The sequence below is a fragment of the Orbicella faveolata genome, unplaced genomic scaffold (genome assembly GCF_042242905.1).
Source record: "Orbicella faveolata isolate gen_17 unplaced genomic scaffold, um_ofav_v1 contig_25, whole genome shotgun sequence".
Classification (NCBI taxonomy): Eukaryota; Metazoa; Cnidaria; class Anthozoa; order Scleractinia; family Merulinidae; genus Orbicella; species Orbicella faveolata.
This window is the reverse complement of record NW_028301553.1, coordinates 19,315,001-19,334,264: the sequence shown is the minus strand read 5'-3', so window position 1 is coordinate 19,334,264 and position 19,264 is coordinate 19,315,001. Positions and strand designations below refer to the sequence as shown.

Below are 19,264 nucleotides of genomic sequence, written 5' to 3'. Positions count from 1 at the left end.
ACGTTTACCGTACATGCGATCCCACACTTCTTTTTCATTTTTGAAATTCACTTGGTTAGGTGCCATGCCGATGGTGTGATGGTAGGATGCATTGTATCCTTTGACCAAATCTGGCAACACCGGTAAATAGCCGAGGGTGCTCTTGACCGTGAAATATCGATACAACCTTTCCTTGAAAGTACGATTAAAACGTTCCACGATACTAGCTTTGGTATCACCACTGGTCGAGAAATGGTGAATGTTTTTTTGTTTCATCAATTCCTTACCATCGTCGGTTTGTACGTTGATGGGTTTTCTACCCTTGGCACGTTTCAAAATCTTCTCAAAGGTTTCGGTTACTGCTTTTCCTGTTTTAGTTTTGATGGGTTCCACCCAAGCGTACTTGGGAAACGCATCGATCACCATCAGTAAATAACGCATGCCTTTGTTGTATTTGGATATGTTTTGTATTTCCACCAGATCGGCCACCCATTGTTCATCTATGTTGAACACCAACACAGGTAAGGTAGGGAAACGTCTCCTTCGGGGTTTGTGAAGCGTGTAGCGTGTAACACCTCTCGCACTTTTTGGACGGGGAGTTTTAGGGTTCGGGCAAAACTGGTTACCCCACCCAAACTACCCGGTTGGCGAGGGTCGTGATAAGATGCTAGTAACTTGGTGGCTTTTGATTTCTTCATAGCGTCGCTAACTTCAAAATGCAAGCCTCGACGAGGTCTGGGTGGTGTTTTCGGATGGTCAGGAACCACTCGTATGCTTGGGGTTGATGTTTCAGCCACATAATAAAGATGAGAAAGACGTTTTGCTTTACGTCTGTGGCTTCGAATTCTTTGAGAGGGTCAGCACTGGATGCAAGAGGAATGACTACCCCTTGTGCATATTTGAGATACGCTCTTTCACACACTCGACACAACCAACACCAATACAAGTGTCTGCAGCAAAATGAACTTTATTGATACACTTTCAATCCTTTATACAATTTAGTTTACAGTATCAAATGGGTCTTCTTCTTTCTTATACAGATCACAAGTGTCCCAAGCCGTACTGGAGTATCGGCAGCCTCCCAGATTACATTCTGTCCCTGGATTCCAGTCTCTGGCTAATTGGTAATCGTCTGACTGATACAACCTATCTTTCTCCACAATACAATCTTCACACAAATTTGTGTCCAGCAAGAGGTCGAACCTTTCTTGCGACAAGTCGACTTCTTTGGCCATCTTACAAACCAGTTTGTACAGTTCGTGACAAACTCCTTGGTGCGTCGCTTTAACTGTCATTTCAAACGGAATTCTCACTTTTTGTTCCAAGTCTTCCGTGATTTGCTGCATTGTTCTAATGGGTCTTAACAGAGAAACAAGGGCAACGCGCATCGGATACGCCAAACCTACGGTGGCTGCAAACATGTTGGTATCTTCAGACAACTCAGGGGATCTGTCGCACACGACAAAATCAAAGGCTTTCGTACATCTATCGTACATTACCTCATACCACTCTGAAGTAAAGAGAAACACCAAGCCACTACTTTTCATCCGTGGTAGGATGCAGTCTTTCCACTCGGGTCTTTTTTCTTCCAAATCTGTCTCCGACATACTTTCACCGTTCTGATTATAAAACAAAAAGTCAAAGACGAACAGGGTGTCAATCAACGTGTTGGTATCTTCTGGCCATTCTTCCCAACGGACCTTGACTTGACCGTCGATGATCTGCTTGATATCGTTGTTCTTGTTCGTGCAAAACTTCATGATGTTTCCAAGATGATTCAAACACTTTGACTGCTGACGGCTAAGTACTGATTTGACTTTTATACGATATGGATGTGACGTCATCTGCTTCGCGACTGGTGTATCACATGTTCATACATACATTAATGTCATACTTTTCCTTATTTGGTCACAAAATCCTATGATTGGTCAGTATAGTAAAGGTGGGAAAACACAGGACGCTGTCAAACCAGTTTGACGGCGTCCTTCACAAAGATTGATTTCCTTATTTGGTCACAAAATCCTATGGATGGTCAGAATAGTAAAGGCGGGAAAACACAGGACGCTGTCAAACCAGTTTGACGGCGTCCTTGACAAAGGTTGATTTCCTAACTTGGTTACAAAATGCTATGATTGGTCAAATATGATGCCATGCTATGGAAAAGTACTGAGCGGTGATTGGCTGATAAATCCCATATAATGTGTGGACCTATTCATTTCTTTACTCGCAAACATCGTTTGGTCTGAGCGCATCCAGAAGAACAGAGAAGAAAGAATAAACGATATGACAGGAGAACCAGAAATGATACAACTTGAAAGTGATCATGGTGGAGTAGAAGTGCAAGATACATCATGTACCTCTTTCCAACCTGGAAATGTATCTCCTTGCCGTTATCCTATCACAAAATCAAAAAGAAAACGAAAAATGGCGGACAGAGATAAGAAGGAGAAGCAGGTGAAGAAGATCAAATAGGAACCTGAGGAAGGTACAGAAACGTTACTTGATAAATGGTTACATTCGTACAAACCATCAACCATTGAGTTCAACGAGAAAGTAGTGGTCAAGACCATAGAACCTCAACGAGAGACATTCACTACAATACCTTTAAACAAAGTTTAATTCCAAGTGCAAGGTTGATTTTAACTATTTTGTAAAAGTCAAGACCATTTTAAAAAATGGTAGACTACGTACGCGACAAAAGATTCGTTGTCTAGTAGAGGAAGAAGACGTGGAAAAGAGAGACAGTTTCTTCAAGACAAAGAGAAAGCAACAAAAAGAGAACATGAGGCAAAGACATTTACTTAGAAGACAAGAAGTTACACCAAGGCGTGTTAGATTAGTAACATATTTTAGAAACTTTAAAAAAAGTCAATGTTTAAATAATTTTTTTTCAATAGTGTCTGAGCATATTGATGTGGTGATGAGTAGCGAAGACTTCAATGCTGATGAATTCTTAGACGGTATTACTAAGGAGTGGAACGATTCACCGAGAGTCGCATCGTCTGCCAACACCTTCGGGAATTCGCCACCACCACCACCACTACCAAGACCAATTACAAGAGTAGATACTGAGATCTTGTACCGTTGCCCACTACACGAGTCTGAGGCTTTACAGAAGAAAAAGACTGTCACAAAGTACGGAGAGTGGGAGTATTACAAGTGTCCTGTTGCCAAGTGTTTCGTGTCCTGTGGTGCGGATCGTGTAGAGTGTTACATAGACTCGGCAAAACGTCAATTGCACCAGTTCTACCTCGAGAATGAGTTGGACAAAATGCAGTGCTACTGTGAACTTCCCTTGAGAATGTCCCAGTCTCAATCTGAAAAAAACCCCGGACGTCTCTTCTTCATTTGTCCCAAACGTAACTGTAAGTTCTTCCAGTGGGTCGATCAAACACCGAGTAGGAAAGTCAAAGCCTGGTTATTAGAGAGCCAACACCCCTCCAATCACGCGGGTTACCCACGACCGCATGAATTATTCAAACCCGACAGGCAGAATTATGTGTCCAATTGGCTAGGACAATTGCCCTACAAGAAGCAATCTAACCGATTCTGCGATGAGCAGATAGTGAGAGATCACGTGATCTCCGAACCTGGCACCCCCTTTGACCAAGAGTTGTGGGACGAATGTCAAAAGGTCAACATCTTCTGCGTAGCAGACCATCCCGACATCATTGAATTTCCGCGGGAATTGAAAGGGCGTCTTTTCGATCCGAAAAAAGAAAGGAAATTTCGTGAAGACTTGTATACGTTACGCGTCATGGCCAAGGTCAGGGAACAAAATAAAAAAGGTTGTTGGAGCTGCGATTGTTTCGCTGGAAACAGAAGACCGCACGATCATTAGTCTCCCGTGTAAATCAAGATAATTCACGTCAAGAACGTTGATTGGTTCTAAAAAATACCATAAACTTAACTCTAGAGACATTAAATTTTCAGTCTCGAACAACATGGCTTCTGTTAAGGACAGCTTATGTCTCGTCATAGACTTAGAGGGATTTTTTGTGCAAAAGAAATTTCAAGTGCGTGAAATGGGTTATTACTCTTGGAATGAACACTTTGGACGCCATGCTTTCTTCCAGCCAGCAACACTCAAAGACTTGTCTCACAAGGATAAAAAGACAGTGAGCTTTGCAAAGCATAAAATACACGGACTCACTTATCAACCCCGTTACCAAGAGAGAGCTTATGAGCAAGATCAAGCAGATATTGTCTTACTGCGCTTGTACAACCAATACAAGACGGGGAAAAGAACTGTGGTAGCTTACAAAGGAGGTCATGTTGAAAAAGACTTGTTAAAGAAACTGAACATTCCTTGTCTCGATTTAGAACCTTGGGGTTGTCCCAAATACGAACAGTTAAAACAAACGATTGTAAAACCGTTAGCGAGTTGCGGTTTTCACTTAAATGATAATATTCACCATTGTTCCATGACCGAGTGTCACGCGTTTTGGTTATGGTTTCAAACTTATGTCATGTAAATAATCAGTTTCCACGTCCTGTAATTTCAGGGAAAAAATTGATATTAAAGTTGGTTAACTTTAAAGTTGCGTGATTTATTTGTTTATGTTAGAAACCAGGCTTTTTTTTTACTCGGTCAAAACCGAAACGAGATTAATGACGTCATTACACCAGGCTTTTTACCCGGTCAACACGGAAACGAGATTAATGACGTCATTACACCAGGCTTTTTACTCGGTCAACACGGAAACGAGATTAATGACGTCATTACACCGGCTTATTACTCGGTCAACACGGAAACGAGATTAATGACGGCTTTTTACTCGGTCAACACGGAAACGAGATTAATGACGTCATTCCTCACCCGTCAAAGGGAGCGGGGCTTCTATTACCATGGATACGTCCAACTCAAGAAAATATTAGAACTCTTTCCCATAACAATACCTTTTGATAAACATCACTCACTGGACGCTCGTGTTATTATTATTCAATAAAAGTTGACAAAGTAAATATCAGACTCTGTGTTCATTTTAAAGCAAAGTTTATAATCAAAATCCTAGTTACAATGTGTGAGCTCTAGTAGCAACACGCCCGAATTATGTTAGAATCGATGCGCCCAACTTAAGAAACATCCATTGAATGAATTACATACTCGTTATTTAAATGCATGTCGGTTGAAACAGAATAATATTCTATGATTTGATTCACTTCCCATGGAAATAAATAGTAAACAAACTCTCGAAAACGAATGTTATCCCAAAGGTTATTTACATGGCAAGTCGCAACATAAAAAATTACATGATAAACATTCCTATCAATGTTTTGGATGACACTCTCTAAAACATTAAAAACCGTCACAATGTTATCCGTACTGATGTGGTAGGGAAAATGAAACTGAAACAAAGCAAGAAAAAACTACATTAATATAATGCTTTCTAACCTGTAATCATAAATGTCGCGCTGGTGATACACTATAAAAATACTGCAATAATTTTGAATTTCCTCGGGTAAAACATAGTCCAGAAATATGCGAAAATAGACTCGATTAAGTTCTGTATCAGTGTCACAAATTGCTAATGTTATCATAACGTTAATTTGAGCGAATGGTGAATGGATCAGACCATATAAGATTCTCTCCATCAGAAATCGAACATGTTCTGCAGGAAGCGGATAGCCAAATTTGAACTGAAGAGAAAAAAATCGTACGATTAATGTTTGGCATTCGTAAGCACGTAGCAACAATGTGTACGTGGAATCCTTTTGACTTTGTGCCACGCGCACAAAACTAGCGTCGGTTTATCACTCACTCACTGGACGCACGTGGTAGTCAAGTCAACCTTAAAACTGACATGTATAAAAAGTCAAACTTACCGCGTTAATTCGTCGTTCGAGTCCTTCCCTATCTTGTATCGCTTTTTGAAGAGCGTTTATTGCTCGCTGTCGCGGTGAAACCTCTCTGTTACGAGGTTCATTAAGTTCCACAGGTGGGAGTTCGTCACCTAGTTTTCTTCGGCAGTGGGGACACAGAGGCGAGTTCCTTTCCCATTCTCTTTGACAACTGCGGTGGGCGAACTTCTTGCAGCATGGGGAGCGTAAGACATTTCCTCCGATAATATTGAAACCATGGTTCTCATCGGTCAAACAGAATACACAGTGTTTGTCGCGGGCAGTTTCCGGCACTATTTCTGCATCGAAACCACGTAGCCTTCGGGATTGACGTTGCGCCATGTTTTTGCAATGAAAACTGTAAAATACTCTGGACTCGATTTCACTCGATTTGCGTGAAGTAATATTAGCTAGCGCGACGCTTATTTCAAAGTGACGGATTTTTTTTTTCAAAAGGACGGGTTTTTCAAAGGCACGGTATTTCAAAGACTACCCCACCGTTCATGCCGCCATAATGCACTAATCTGATTGGTTCGACAGAGCGTCGCACTATTCTGATTGGCTCGCTAAACATAGATGGTACATGTCACTCAACTTGGGTGTGCTCATAAAAGATCAGGCATAGTAGAGAAAAAATATTCTCATTCTCACTCGTGGAAAAACGGCGGTCAGTTTTGAAAACGATTATGTCATCCTATCTCACGACCATGCTGAACACATAAATGAAAGGCACGTGGATTTGGATAAGGAACTCAATGCATCCAAATTCCTGCGGACGTTTAATTTAACGTCAACTGTGGCCTTTCTGGCAAGGAAAACTTTCGTCGATAGTGACGATTATGAAATCGTCGAAGAAGGTTACAAGACGGGACATGGCCACTATTACATGTACGTATTCAAAATGAAGAAAGTCATCGGAGTCTGTCCGTGGGGTTATCCCACGGACGAGATTTGCGTTTATTTTTCATGGAAGGAATCGTACGGCGACAAATTCCGCGTCATTACGGCGTATCCGTTCTCCAGAGCTTATCACGTCTTCTCGAAGCAGAGAAAGCAAGGTATGGCCACCTTTTAAAATCCTACAGACTTTATGTAGGTAAGAACCAAACGGCTCTTTTAGGAGCCACCACATTAATAAAAGTCAATGGTCCAACATGCTTTCCCCAGTTCTTTTAGTTTTGTGCTCGAGCACGTCGAGACGCGCACTTATTATTCACAAAATCGATTATCGATTATCAAAACTGCAGCGTCATAAAATTCAGTTTGACAGCGTCCTCAAAACCAGCAATGAATTTGATTGATGAACCACTCTTGGCGGCTGTCCGTTCTATTGAGAACGCGGACCAAAACAACGATTCTCAAGAGGTAATAAATATAACTTGAAATTGGAGTACATGTCGGGCGAATACAAATCCGTACCGTTATTTTGAAATGGGTCGTTGAAATTGAATGGAAAAGATAACTTCATACTTTAACTTACATGATTTAATCAGACCTAAAATTTGAAGACGGCTAAGGACTTTGAAAAGAAATTATTTTGATTTTGAATTAGGTCACTGAAATTGAATGGAAAGGATAAGCTTTTGTGCTTTTCAATACCACTACATGTTTTAATCACGACCTGGAATTTCAAGGAGGGTATGAGCATTCAATAGAAGTTCTTTTGATTTTGAATAGTCACTGATAATGAATGGAAACGATAATGAACCTTTGTGTTTTTTATATCAATACGTGATTCAATCAGACCTGGAGGTTGTAGGCGGTTACGGTTTTTGAAAAGAAGTTCTTTTGATTTTGAATAGCTCGCTGTAATCCTTTATATCGGGCCTGGAATTTGAAGGCGGTTACAGTTTTTGAAAAGATGTTCTTTTGATTTTGACTAGCTCGCTGTAATCCTTTATATCAGGTCTGGAATTTGAAGGCGGTTACGGTTTTTGAAAAGATGTTCTTTTGATTTTGAATAGCTCGCTGTAATCCTTTATATCAGGTCTGGAATTCGAAGGCGGTTACGGTTTTTGAAATGAAGTTCTTTTGATTTTGAATAGCTCGCTGACGGACTTGGAAACGTTCTACCAGTATAACACAAGAAACACTGGACGGATTTAGGATAAGCAAAGCTATAGCGTTCGTCCGATCGTATTTTATAAACCTTAAAGTTACAATGGAACCGTTACTCCTAAATTTAAGTTTAGCGCGCGATGCAAATAATTTGTCCCATTGGCCGCGGGGATAACGAAATTTGCATACGAGTTGAAAACTTAACGCAAGAATGTGACAATGGACTATTATCTTAAACGTTGAATGATTAGACTCTGTTAGCTTAACTGAATAGGCTATTATCTTTTAAGGCGAATTGAACGGACGCTAAAAGACTAATGAAGGCATTTGTTTTCATGCGAGTTGTGTAATTGTTATTCATTTACAGGAAAATTAAATTAACAAACTAAGTAAACTTTTCGGGTGGTCTGCGTGTGTGAATGTAATTATGATAGATCAATAACGTCATATGTTACTTGATTGGTGGTTGAAAATATGATGTCGTTTTTGTGCAATATGATTGGATGTTGGAAATGTGCTGACATTTCCTGTAATATGATTAGTTAACGACACCAATAAAGTTGGGACTCGCTATATAGAAATCATTTGCAGATGGTGGACTGTTGACTAAACTTTTGTTTCTCTGGATAAGATTTTCGCCCCATGTCAAGCCACTTTGAGGATATAAGCGATGAAGAATTGTTGGAGGCCATTATTGCTCTTGAGAATGGACCAGAAAACAGTTATTTCCAACTGGTAAATTAAATACGTTGTAACAAAAATACATTTTGTGTACTTAATGTGTGATGAACCGGGTTATTTATTTTATTTTATATTTTCTGTTAGATTCTTGACGACTCTATCGATGATACGATTTTGTCAAATGTCGCCGAGGCTACAGAACGTCAACTCACTAATCAAGAACAAATGGGGGGAAGTCTTGCTACCACAGAACCTGGACGCTTCGAATTTGTACTCAACCCGTACGTAGATAGTCACAGCAAAAAAATGGGTGTTAGAGAGCGTCACTACACCTCCAACATTCGTCAGGTGGGACAATTTATACCTCAACAAAACTTGGCAGCAGCAATTGCTGATGGATTACATAGAACAATCCAAAATTTGATTCTCCGAGACAGGATACCAGCCGCTGATCGTGTCTACTTCAATTTAGCCAGCAATCGCTTAGTCAACAGCTATGCTTATCGAGGGTTACCGGCGGGGGAATGGTTAAATGGTAGCGATCGTGTCGACAGTCTGTTGCAGCAAATGTCACAGGTGTTAAACTCAAACGAGAACTTTGAAATGAATGATTCGTTTCAATTATCTTTTACACACGTTCGTACATCTCCTCGCGGTAGCGGTCAGAAACGAAAATTGAAACCTGGACATTCTAATCCAGAAACTTTCGAACGTTTGAAAGGTTCTGTCATCAGTATCGATAACAAAGACGAACTATGCTGCGCCCGCGTTATTGTGACAGCTAAAGCTAGAGTGGATGATCACCCTAAATGGAACAGCTTCAGAAGAGGTGTCTCTATCCAGAGAAATGGAGCAATCAAGCTGCATATAGAAGCTAATGTAGAAATGGGAAAATGCGGTTACGAGGAACTCACTAGATTTGCATTGACGCCGTCCTTGAACAATTATCAGCTCTTACTTGTGGAAGCTACCCGAGGTTATAGCGTGACTTCTTTTGGAAAGCCTCAGGAAAAACAATTGGTACTGTTGTATGATAATGAACACTACAATGTGATCACTACGTTACCTGGGTTCTTTGGTAACAGTTATTTCTGCGCAAGGTGTCTCAAACCCTACAATAACGCAGGTCAACACGCCTGTGAAAACAACCCTGATCATTGTTCTTCCTGCTTACAAACGGGATGTGAGGACTTTACAGAGGCCAGGTGTCGTAATCAACCACCAGCTACACCCTGCGGATCCTGTAAGCGGATGTTTTATGGTGATGTTTGTTTTCAAAATCATCTGACGAAATCCTACAAGGGAAAAACCGCTGACTCCAAAAACATCAGTGTTTGCAGTCAACGCCGCAAATGTCGTAGCTGTAAAAAGTTGTTGGTGGCTCTCAAGAAGCAACAAGAACATGAATGCGGTTACATAGACTGTCCCTCTTGCCACGAGTACATAGAGGCCGCAAGCCACCGATGCTTTATTCAGATACCTAAAACACCGGAAGAGTTAACCGAAGAGAAAAAAGAAAAAAAGAAGAAGAGAAAGAAAAAAAAAAAACGCAAGCAACGAACCGAAGCCGAAGCAGAGGATAATGGTAATGATGATGATGATGATGAAAAGCCTCCCATTCTCGTTTTCTTCGATATTGAGGCGATGCAAGACACTGGCAAACACATCCCTAATCTTTTAATAGCGGAAACTGAGGATGATAATTGTCCACTCCACTTCAAAGGTGAAGATTGCATTCGTGATTTCCTGGAATGGCTGGATACGTTAACTGAAGAAGACACGCGCAATGTAACTGTTTTGGCCCATAACTTTTCTGGCTACGACTCCTATTTCGTCGTGGAGGAATATCATCGCCAACACAGGGTCCTCAATCAAATCAGAAATGGAGCTAAACTTCTCCAATTAACCTTTGACAATATTAACTTAATTGACTCTCTGTCATTTTTTCAAATGCCGCTTTCTGCATTTCCAAAGACATTCGGATTGACAGAGTTAAAGAAGGGCTATTTTCCTCACCTGTTTAACACGCCTGAAAATCAAGACTACGTGGGACCAATTCCCGAGAAAGAATTTTACATGCCTGAATCAATGTCTGTCAACGGCCGTAAAGACTTCGAGAAATGGCATAATAAAGAAAGAGCTGAGAATGTAGTGTTCGATTTCCAGAAAGAATCGCTGGAATATTGCGAGTCGGACGTGAAATTACTGAAGGAGGGATGCCTTACTTTCAAACGGCTTTTTGAAAAAGAGACAAAGTTTGACCCCTTCAGTCATATTACTATAGCTTCGGCATGCAATCGAGACCTGCGACAAAACCGAATGGAAGCCAACACAATTGCTTCCGAGCCTCTCCACGGTTGGCGACTAAAAACAAATCAGTCGAAAGTTGCCATGGAATATCTACTGTGGCAACAAAGTCAGATCAGTGGGAGAATTCAACATGTTGTAAATGATGGGGAATACCGTATCCCCAACAGTCGCTACACCGTGGACGGCTACGATGCAACTACGAACACCGTCTACGAATTTCAAGGTTGCTTTTGGCATGGCTGTCGTAAATGCTATCCCAACAGATCCGAAACACACCTTAGATTAGAGCACCGCTGCACTGCCGAGGTGTATCTCTGCACCCAGGAAAAACTACAATTCTTGCGTGACAAAGGTTACAACGTCATCGAAATGTGGGAGTGTGATTGGCGGAAAATGAAAGAAGAAAGGCAGTACGTCAGGAACTTTGTAGCCAGCCTCGATTTGGTGGAGCCACTAAATCCCCGTGATGCCTTCTGCGGCGGACGAACAAACGCTGTCAAACTCTATCATCTAGCTTACATCGCCTCAGGAGAGAAGATTCATTACTATGATTTTACATCTCTCTATCCGTTCATTAATAAGAATGCTGAGTATCCTGTCGGCCACCCTGAAATTATATTTCAGCCGGAAGACACAGACATCCAAAATTACTTCGGGATTGCCAAGGTCACAATCTTACCTCCAGAAAAACTGTTTCATCCAGTACTTCCGCTGCGTGAAAAAGGTAAACTGACATTCCCGCTATGTAGAGCCTGTGTACAAGAAGAGATGGAAAAACCAATGCTACAACGGTCCTGGGTTTGCAGTCACAGCGACAGTGAAAGACAAATTACAGGTACATGATGTACCCCCGAACTGAACAAAGCCGTTGAGAAGGGCTACAAAATAACTTACATTCACGAAGTGTGGCATTTTTCTGAAACGAGGAAAGATCTCTTTAAAGACTATGTAAATACATGGTTAAAGATTAAAGAGGAGGCAAGCGGCTGGCCAGCTCATGTAGACGATGATCCCGTCAAACAGCAAGAACATCTGAGATCCTACAAAGCGAAAGAGGGCATCGAACTCAACCGCAACAACATTGAAAAGAATCCCGGCAAACGTAGCCTTGCAAAAATGATGTTAAATTCCATGTGGGGGAAGTTTGGCCAGCGCACCAACAAAACTCAAATCAAAGAGTTCGGAGATCCTATGAGGTTCAGTGCATTCCATGAAAGTGATGCAAATGACATTTGCTACGTGAGTGTATTGTCTGAAGACATCGTTGAAATTCACTATAAACTGAAATCGAATGACGAACCTGTCTCACCAAACCTCAACATTTTCATCGCTTGTTTCACGACATGTTGGGCTCAACTTCGTTTGTATGCAGCTCTGGACATGCTACAAGAACGAGTACAGTACACAGACACCGACAGCGTTATTTTTTCCAGTTTACCTCGTGAAAACAATCCTCCCCTTGACGACTTTCTCGATGATTTCAAGAACGAGTTGGGAGAAGACGACTTCATCACTGAATTTGCGTCCGCGGGACCGAAAAATTATGGCTACCTCACGAAGAAAGAAAAAGAAGAATGCAAAGTGAGGGGAATCTCTTTAAACAGTGAAGGTAGCAAGCAGTTAAATTATCAAGTGTTGCGGCAAAATGTTTTAGACGAAATTCAACGCCCTCTCGAGAAAACGCGACAAACTGATATTTACAAGCCTTATCACATCGTCCGAAACTCCAAAGAGTACTCACTGACCACAGCCTCTCAGACGAAAAAGTACCAGCTTGTGTACGAAAAACGAGTGATAGATCCCTACACCTTCAAAACATATCCCTATGGCTATGAAAGAATAACAAACGAGGACGTGGACATGATTGAACTGTTGTGCCATTTGTAAACACTTTCGTAAATAGTTTCATTCATAAGGAGCGCAATCCACTAGGGAGTTGCACACGGCTCTGTCCTGTAATTTTAGGGAAACATTTGATATTAAAGTTAATGGTTAACTTTAAAATTGCGTGATTACTTTGTTTATGTTAGAAACCAGGCTTTTCACTCGGTCAACATGGAAACGAGATTAATGACGTCATAGGGGGCGGGGCTTCTGGCTACCATGGATACGTCAAACTCGAGAAAACAATAGAACTCCTTTCCATAACAATACCTTTTCATTTGCATCACAATACCTGTCAAATCTGTACTGGACTAGCCCATACCACTACTCTCATGAAATCGCGGTGAATTGACTGCGTTGTGCTCTGACTGCATAATCCTTCGAAAGGGATGCGTACTCCCTCGTAAGGGCTGCATTATCCCTTGAAAGGGTTGAATTATCCCTTAAAAAGGTTGAATAATCTCTCGAAAGGGCTGAATAATCCCTCGAAAGGGCTGAATAATCCCTCGAAAGGGATTCGAGTTTCCTTGAGAGGAATAAATTACCAAAATCCATTACCCGCTGATAGTTTTAAGAGAGAAAGAATAAACGTGATACCGAGTAAATGCATTGTGTCTATAATACAGGCAACAAATGCACAGAATTGTTGAGGTACTAGTAATATTTCGATATAATTCTATATCATCTTCAGTTTCAGACTGAGGTGACATACAGGAAGCTTTACCTTTAAATTATTCGAAAATACCACTCCGCACTTCCTGGACATCAACATCGCTAGTGATGGTCTTGGCATCTACAGGAAAGATACTTTTACTGGACAGTACACTAACTTTGAAAGTTTTGTCCCTTGGCGACACAAGATTTTTTGGATTAGAGCACTGATTGACCGCGTACACCGAATCTGCACTCCCAACAAAATTAAAACCGAGCGCAAGCTAATAAGAAAGTTTTTATCGTGGATCGGTTTTCCTAAACGTGTTGCGAACTTATTAATTGATCGGATTACTAAAATGCACAGAACAGGGCTCCAGATCCTACTACCATCGACACCTCCCACAACAAGCAGCATTCAACTATCTGGCTTACCATCCCATTCGTCGTTGACCTAACAACACAGCTTGTTAAGAAGCTTAAGCGTAAGCTTCGGAGATGTTTCGTCGACCCGACGGGTCAGGTCGAAGACCACGGACACAATCAAAGGCTCCTGTGAGCCAGCTCATTGGTGAATTGGATGAAAGTAGAAAAGTTAGTTGAATAAAAAGAGAAGAGGAATTGATCATTGTGGAGTTCTTCTTGGTACAGCAGTGAAAAACAGGAAAATAAACATCCTTGATGCATGGGCTCTGATGTCAAGTGGTTGCTTATTGACACCCTTTAGGTAAAGGTCAAGTCTGCATACAGGCCAAGTGGCCCACCAGGCTGGAGCTTATCCCGGTTTCTGTAGCATGAAGCGACTAGGAGTATTTCCACTCCCCCCTGGATGGGATGTTAGTCCATTGTGGGGTTACCGCCAGCATTAAGTTTGTCGGTACCCATTTATAGAGAGGGTAGAGGGAGGCACTGTGAGAATAAAGTGTCTTGCCCAAGAACACAACGCAATGTCCACGGCCAGGGCTCGAACCTGGACCGCTTGATCCGGAGACAAGTACACTAACCATGAGGCCACCACGCCCTCCACCCTTTACACTGTAGGTGGCTGAATTTGCTCTCTGTTAAAATTAATTTATAAATTATAAATATTTATTACATAATTGAAAATAGATTTCAACAAAATACAACAACATTAATCAAGATAAACACTGCTTTTATTAGGAGCATTTTCTTTCTTATTAAGTCCACTGAAATACTGACTACCATAATGTAACACATAAAAGCAAAGAGGAGACATTCTAGCCAGCAGCCTCCTATACACACAGATTATACAATTTTTTCTGAGTTATAAATAACAATCTTTATAGCAGCAGGACACACATGTGGTAGAAGTACAGCATGATAACCACCATTTTAAGAACCGAATGGAAATTCAACAGGTATAAGCTGGAACAGTTAGGATAGCTTATACTTCAAATAAACATTGCAAGATTTGTATTTTATTAGTAGAGACAGATAAACATGTTCAGCTTTTGTGTACCTTTATGATGGGGTCTAGTAGTTTCATTTAATTGTGGTCCTAATATGAAGACTGATTGTGATACTCTACGTTATATGTCCATGTATATGAACACGATATAGAACTGCTAATTTTAAGTTTCTGTTATGTAATTTCTATGTTCCACTATGAAGCTATAAGTTCATTTCTTGAGTAAAGGAGCTTAGTCACGGTATTTTGAGTTATTTTGGCCACCTACAAAATTACCTTTAAATGGTAAGAAATCTGAAAATAACAGTTTAATAATATAGAAAAACACCAAAGAGATAATGATAAACCATAAAGGAACGAGGATGGCTAAGGATGGAGAAGATTGACATGGATTGCAAACGACGAATTTGAAAAATTGAGGCTAAACGTTTCAATATGCTCAAACCGTAACTGAGCTCCTTTAAGGTTTGACACATGGAGCGAGTTCAGATGGATTTAACTTGTTAACATTCTTGACTAAATTTTAAGAAACATACCTTATTACATGAAGTTTTCGCGACACGTTAATTTCACGAATTTCGTGATTTAAAAAAAAATCGCGCAATTTAAGTGACGCGAAATTAAGTGACTCATATTATGTCAATAATTTAAAAAGTGACTTTATTACCATTACACACGTTTATAACAATCATTTTGAACTATTCTGTGGTAATGTTCAGGTCCTCTTCATCACTACGGCTTTCCGTCTCCACTCCAGGTAGCACTTCTTTTGTACAATCCTCAAACTGTCCATTTACTGGCTCCTTGTAGTGCTGTTCTACTAGTTCAATTGCCTTGTAAACACTGAGAACATCTTTCTTGTTACTGTTTACATAATCAGTTGCGTTTCTGTTTATTTGGACATTGTTGATTAAGTTGTTTGATCAAATTCAGGGACATGTTAAATACCATTGACAAAGAAATAAAGTGTGTCTCACTCAAAAACGCGAAATTAAAGAGAGTCGAAATGCAAAATTTTCGCAAAATCGCGAAATTAAGGTGTCGCGAAATATGCGAACCTCAAAATCGCGAAATACGTGTCGCGAAAATTTCATGTAATAAGGTACATTGATAAAGTGTTTCCAACTCTGTAATTATACATGCAGCTTGGAGAGCCATTTTATATGCTTGTAACCAATGTCTTCTGCAAAGAATGAGTTTTAACAGTTCAAGTGTCAGCTGACTAAAGTCTTGAAAGCATCTTATTCTCAGTGTTCATCTGGGTTACATGCAGATGCACAATAGTACGACTTGCATCACCTGCAATACACAATAAATAAAAACGTGACACATTTTAAAGGGGTATAAATGATGATATGCGGGAAAAAATATTGTATATAGATCTTTAATCTGCTTCCCTTTCTCCCCCCCCTCTCCTCCCCCAATAAGGATAAGCGACTTACCTAGCTAAGGTGTCCAAGTGATGTTTCTTGCTTTTCTGGAAAGGGTTAAGAAAGAAAATGCCAGTTATAATGTTATGCTCTCCCTCAAGAAACATTGGAGCTAAAATAATTCTTTTAATCTCAAAAAAAAAATTGCTTTGTACAGCATCTGCAAATTTTGGTAGAGTTACATGTAATGTTAAATCTCTATGAAGACTAGGAATTTTGGGACATGAATGGCAAAGTAAATTCAAACCATTCTTTGTTTCTGCCAATAAATTTTCTGACTGTTTTGCTGTGTGATTTAAATAGTTGCTTGATATATTTAGATACATGTATTTATTTGGTATGTTAAGTTTTCCATATTCAGATAGATTATATATTAACAAGAGGCCTAGCTAGAGGCCTTAACGCGGATGGTTTTTTTAAGTTTGCAGTGATCGTGGTTTCTGTGCGACAAGTGAGGCCCGTTAACGAAATTAACTGAAAATGGTGAATATTTTTTTCTAAAGGAAAGAGAAAACCTTAGTTGTTATTATCCCCCCTAAGAAGATGGGCTTATCAATCATGGACTATCTGCACAACCTCAGGCCATTGAATTTTTGTGGCAAAAAGTCTGGACATTTTTTCTGTGCGAAGACTTTTTGAGGGGAATTTCCAAGCCCCCCACAAACAAAGATTTGGCTTTTGTGACAGTTCCCTTTTCCTTTATGCTACGATGACATTTACGACGACACTTCTGCGAAACAAACAAACTTGCGGTCACACGATCTTAAAATATCGGGAAAAAAGACAAGTAAATACAAGAGTGAAGGGAATTTCTCACATATAAACACAGTTATTTAAAAACGCTCCTGATGACCTGTGTGATCTTGGCTTGATAGGAGTCACATAACAAGAGAACTTCAGAGATTTCCCTTTACGCGATAAAACGCGTAAAGGGAAATCTCTGAATTTTACCTATTAAAATATGTAAAGGGTTAAGAACAGGTTAATTAAAACTTAGGGTTTAGGGTTTAATTAATTAAAATAGGTAATGTAAACATATTCAGAGAGTTGTAACCAAACAATTACGGTAAAGCCATCAAATTTTCTTGGGATGAACATCTTGAAAATCTCGTTTCATCACAGCACTTATATCGGGAAAGAAACACCATTTCGTTCAGAAATAAATAAAACGACCTCGAGCAAACAAACATGCTCTTTCTACGTGAGAAAAGAAATCAAAACGCCAGTAATTTTCCGAATGCTATTTGCATAGGTGTTGTCTGAATCAATTAGAACACATGCATGCTCTCGAATCAGTACTAATATTGTTTTTTTAGTATATACCACACAAGTGAATAGTGCTTTACGTGCTCTGATCGGTTAAAGGAGAGGGTCACTCTAAAAACCGTGTATTTTTTTTCCATCACCAATAAAAAGTTCGCATTGAGTTGAGTTACTCTCATACTCTGTGTATGTGTGCAACGAGCATTTCACAGACGACTGTTTCAAAACTCAATACCGATTTGAGCTTGTGGGTGGAGACACAAGAAGGATGTCATTGAAGAAAAATGCTTTCCTACAATTGAATTTTTCAACGGAAGACCCTTGTAAAGGCACGTATTGCAAGCGAACGGCGCATCGCAAGGAACGAAAAGAGGTAGCTACAAGTTATACTATTCATTTTTAAAAATATTTTTGCCCGGCAGAACTGTCGTTGACTTGATTGGGTAAATATTATTTCAGCGCAAGAAATTGAAGCTCCTTGCTGGACTACAGGGCTCGAATTTCAAGAAAAAACCATGGGGCCAGCTAACCCCTAAGGTTTCAGGTTTGGTCGCCAGCACAAGTATTTTAGTCGCCAAAAATTTTAGATCCTTCAGGCAATATATTTTCACGAAAAAGACGCTAAAACGACGTGAATTACGGGTCAGTTTCATGTATAATCAGTTTGCCGCTTTTTTTCTATAATAACAGGGAAAATGGCTAAATGAAATTCTGTTCTTTATTTACCAGTCTTACCAGTATTTATAAAAAAAAGCTTCCATGTTACAAGCTTTAATTCATTATATTTCGTAGACTGGCGCTAGGCTTTTCGTGTTTTCATGTTCATTGGTGCATAGCGACTGCACGCGGTTTTTGGAAGTGATTTGTTAAATTTCTTAGGGTACCGTGGGAACTTCAAATGCCCTGCAGATTTCTTTAAAATTACAAGTCATTCTAACCCGCTACGGTTTTCTTTTATCGAAAAAGTATTTTTTTCGCTTTATAAATCTCTTGTGTGAACCAAAATCAGAGCGTGTTTAAAAATCGGCCTTGTTTTCAATTTTATCAACACGATTCATCATTAATTAAGGACAGTTTTTTTGCATTCACATCATTTTTTAGGAATTACAGTTGCTAATGAAAGCAAATCTACGGTAAAAAAATGAAGCTTTGATTTTACTGCATGCTTTATCAAGTAACGAGGCGAGTAAACACGACACATGCGATACGGATAAACACACTAGCAGAGCCAATTTTCCTTCATCAGCTAATGTTTTACGCATGTAAAAGTTGCCTATACTTTTTTCTTCTATCCAAAATCTATTACATATGCTTAGCTTTCCAACAATATAAATTACAATTCTCACAAAAAATCTTATGTAATGATAACGAATGTCGTCAATTTCAAATTTCACGTCAAAGACGTCGATTTCACTTCGCATCTTACAGGTAAAGTCACTGCGTATTTCACAAGAGTCCACGTAGTCCATATGTGTAAAGAAACCTGGCAAACACGTACGAGCACGGGCAAAAGGTATCCAAATTTTATGAGTAAAAACACAGAAGAAAGTCATTTGTGTAAAGAGTTAATTCACTAAGCTGATATATGTATCATCTCTATCTAACAAGCAAAGTTTTTGATTCAACAGAAATGTTGACATCAGTGTGGAGGTGGTCACATGATACTGGTCAGCGGATACCTTGTTTTGACAGGTGTCAATTGACTATAACATGGATGTCCAATATTAAACAAGGAGGC

General features: G+C 39.9%; 2 protein-coding genes across 2 annotated transcripts; one reads left to right on the top strand and one right to left on the bottom strand.

The window, feature by feature from the left end:
• Nucleotides 1-973: 973 nt before the first annotated feature.
• On the bottom strand, nt 974-1,838 carry LOC149109280 (uncharacterized). The gene has a single exon (XM_089293420.1). The coding sequence runs from the start codon at nt 1,821-1,823 to the stop codon at nt 978-980; it is 846 nt and encodes a 281-aa protein (XP_089149546.1). The 5' UTR covers nt 1,824-1,838; the 3' UTR covers nt 974-977.
• Nucleotides 1,839-7,897: 6,059 nt separating this feature from the next.
• LOC149109279 (uncharacterized) lies at nt 7,898-12,873 on the top strand. Its single transcript, XM_089293422.1, has 2 exons — nt 7,898-8,613; nt 8,704-12,873. Exons 1-2 carry the CDS (start codon nt 8,521-8,523, stop codon nt 11,710-11,712), a joined length of 3,102 nt encoding a protein of 1,033 aa, XP_089149548.1. The 5' UTR covers nt 7,898-8,520; the 3' UTR covers nt 11,713-12,873.
• Nucleotides 12,874-19,264: the final 6,391 nt, after the last annotated feature.

Excerpts from the sequence above, each read along its gene's own strand:
- LOC149109280 (XM_089293420.1), bottom strand. The coding sequence starts at position 1,823 with ATGACGTCACATCCATATCGTATAAAAGTCAAATCAGTACTTAGCCGT.
- LOC149109279 (XM_089293422.1), top strand. The coding sequence starts at position 8,521 with ATGTCAAGCCACTTTGAGGATATAAGCGATGAAGAATTGTTGGAGGCC. Across the intron at positions 8,614-8,703 it reads AAAACAGTTATTTCCAACTG|ATTCTTGACGACTCTATCGA; the intron begins GTAAATTAAATA and ends ATTTTCTGTTAG.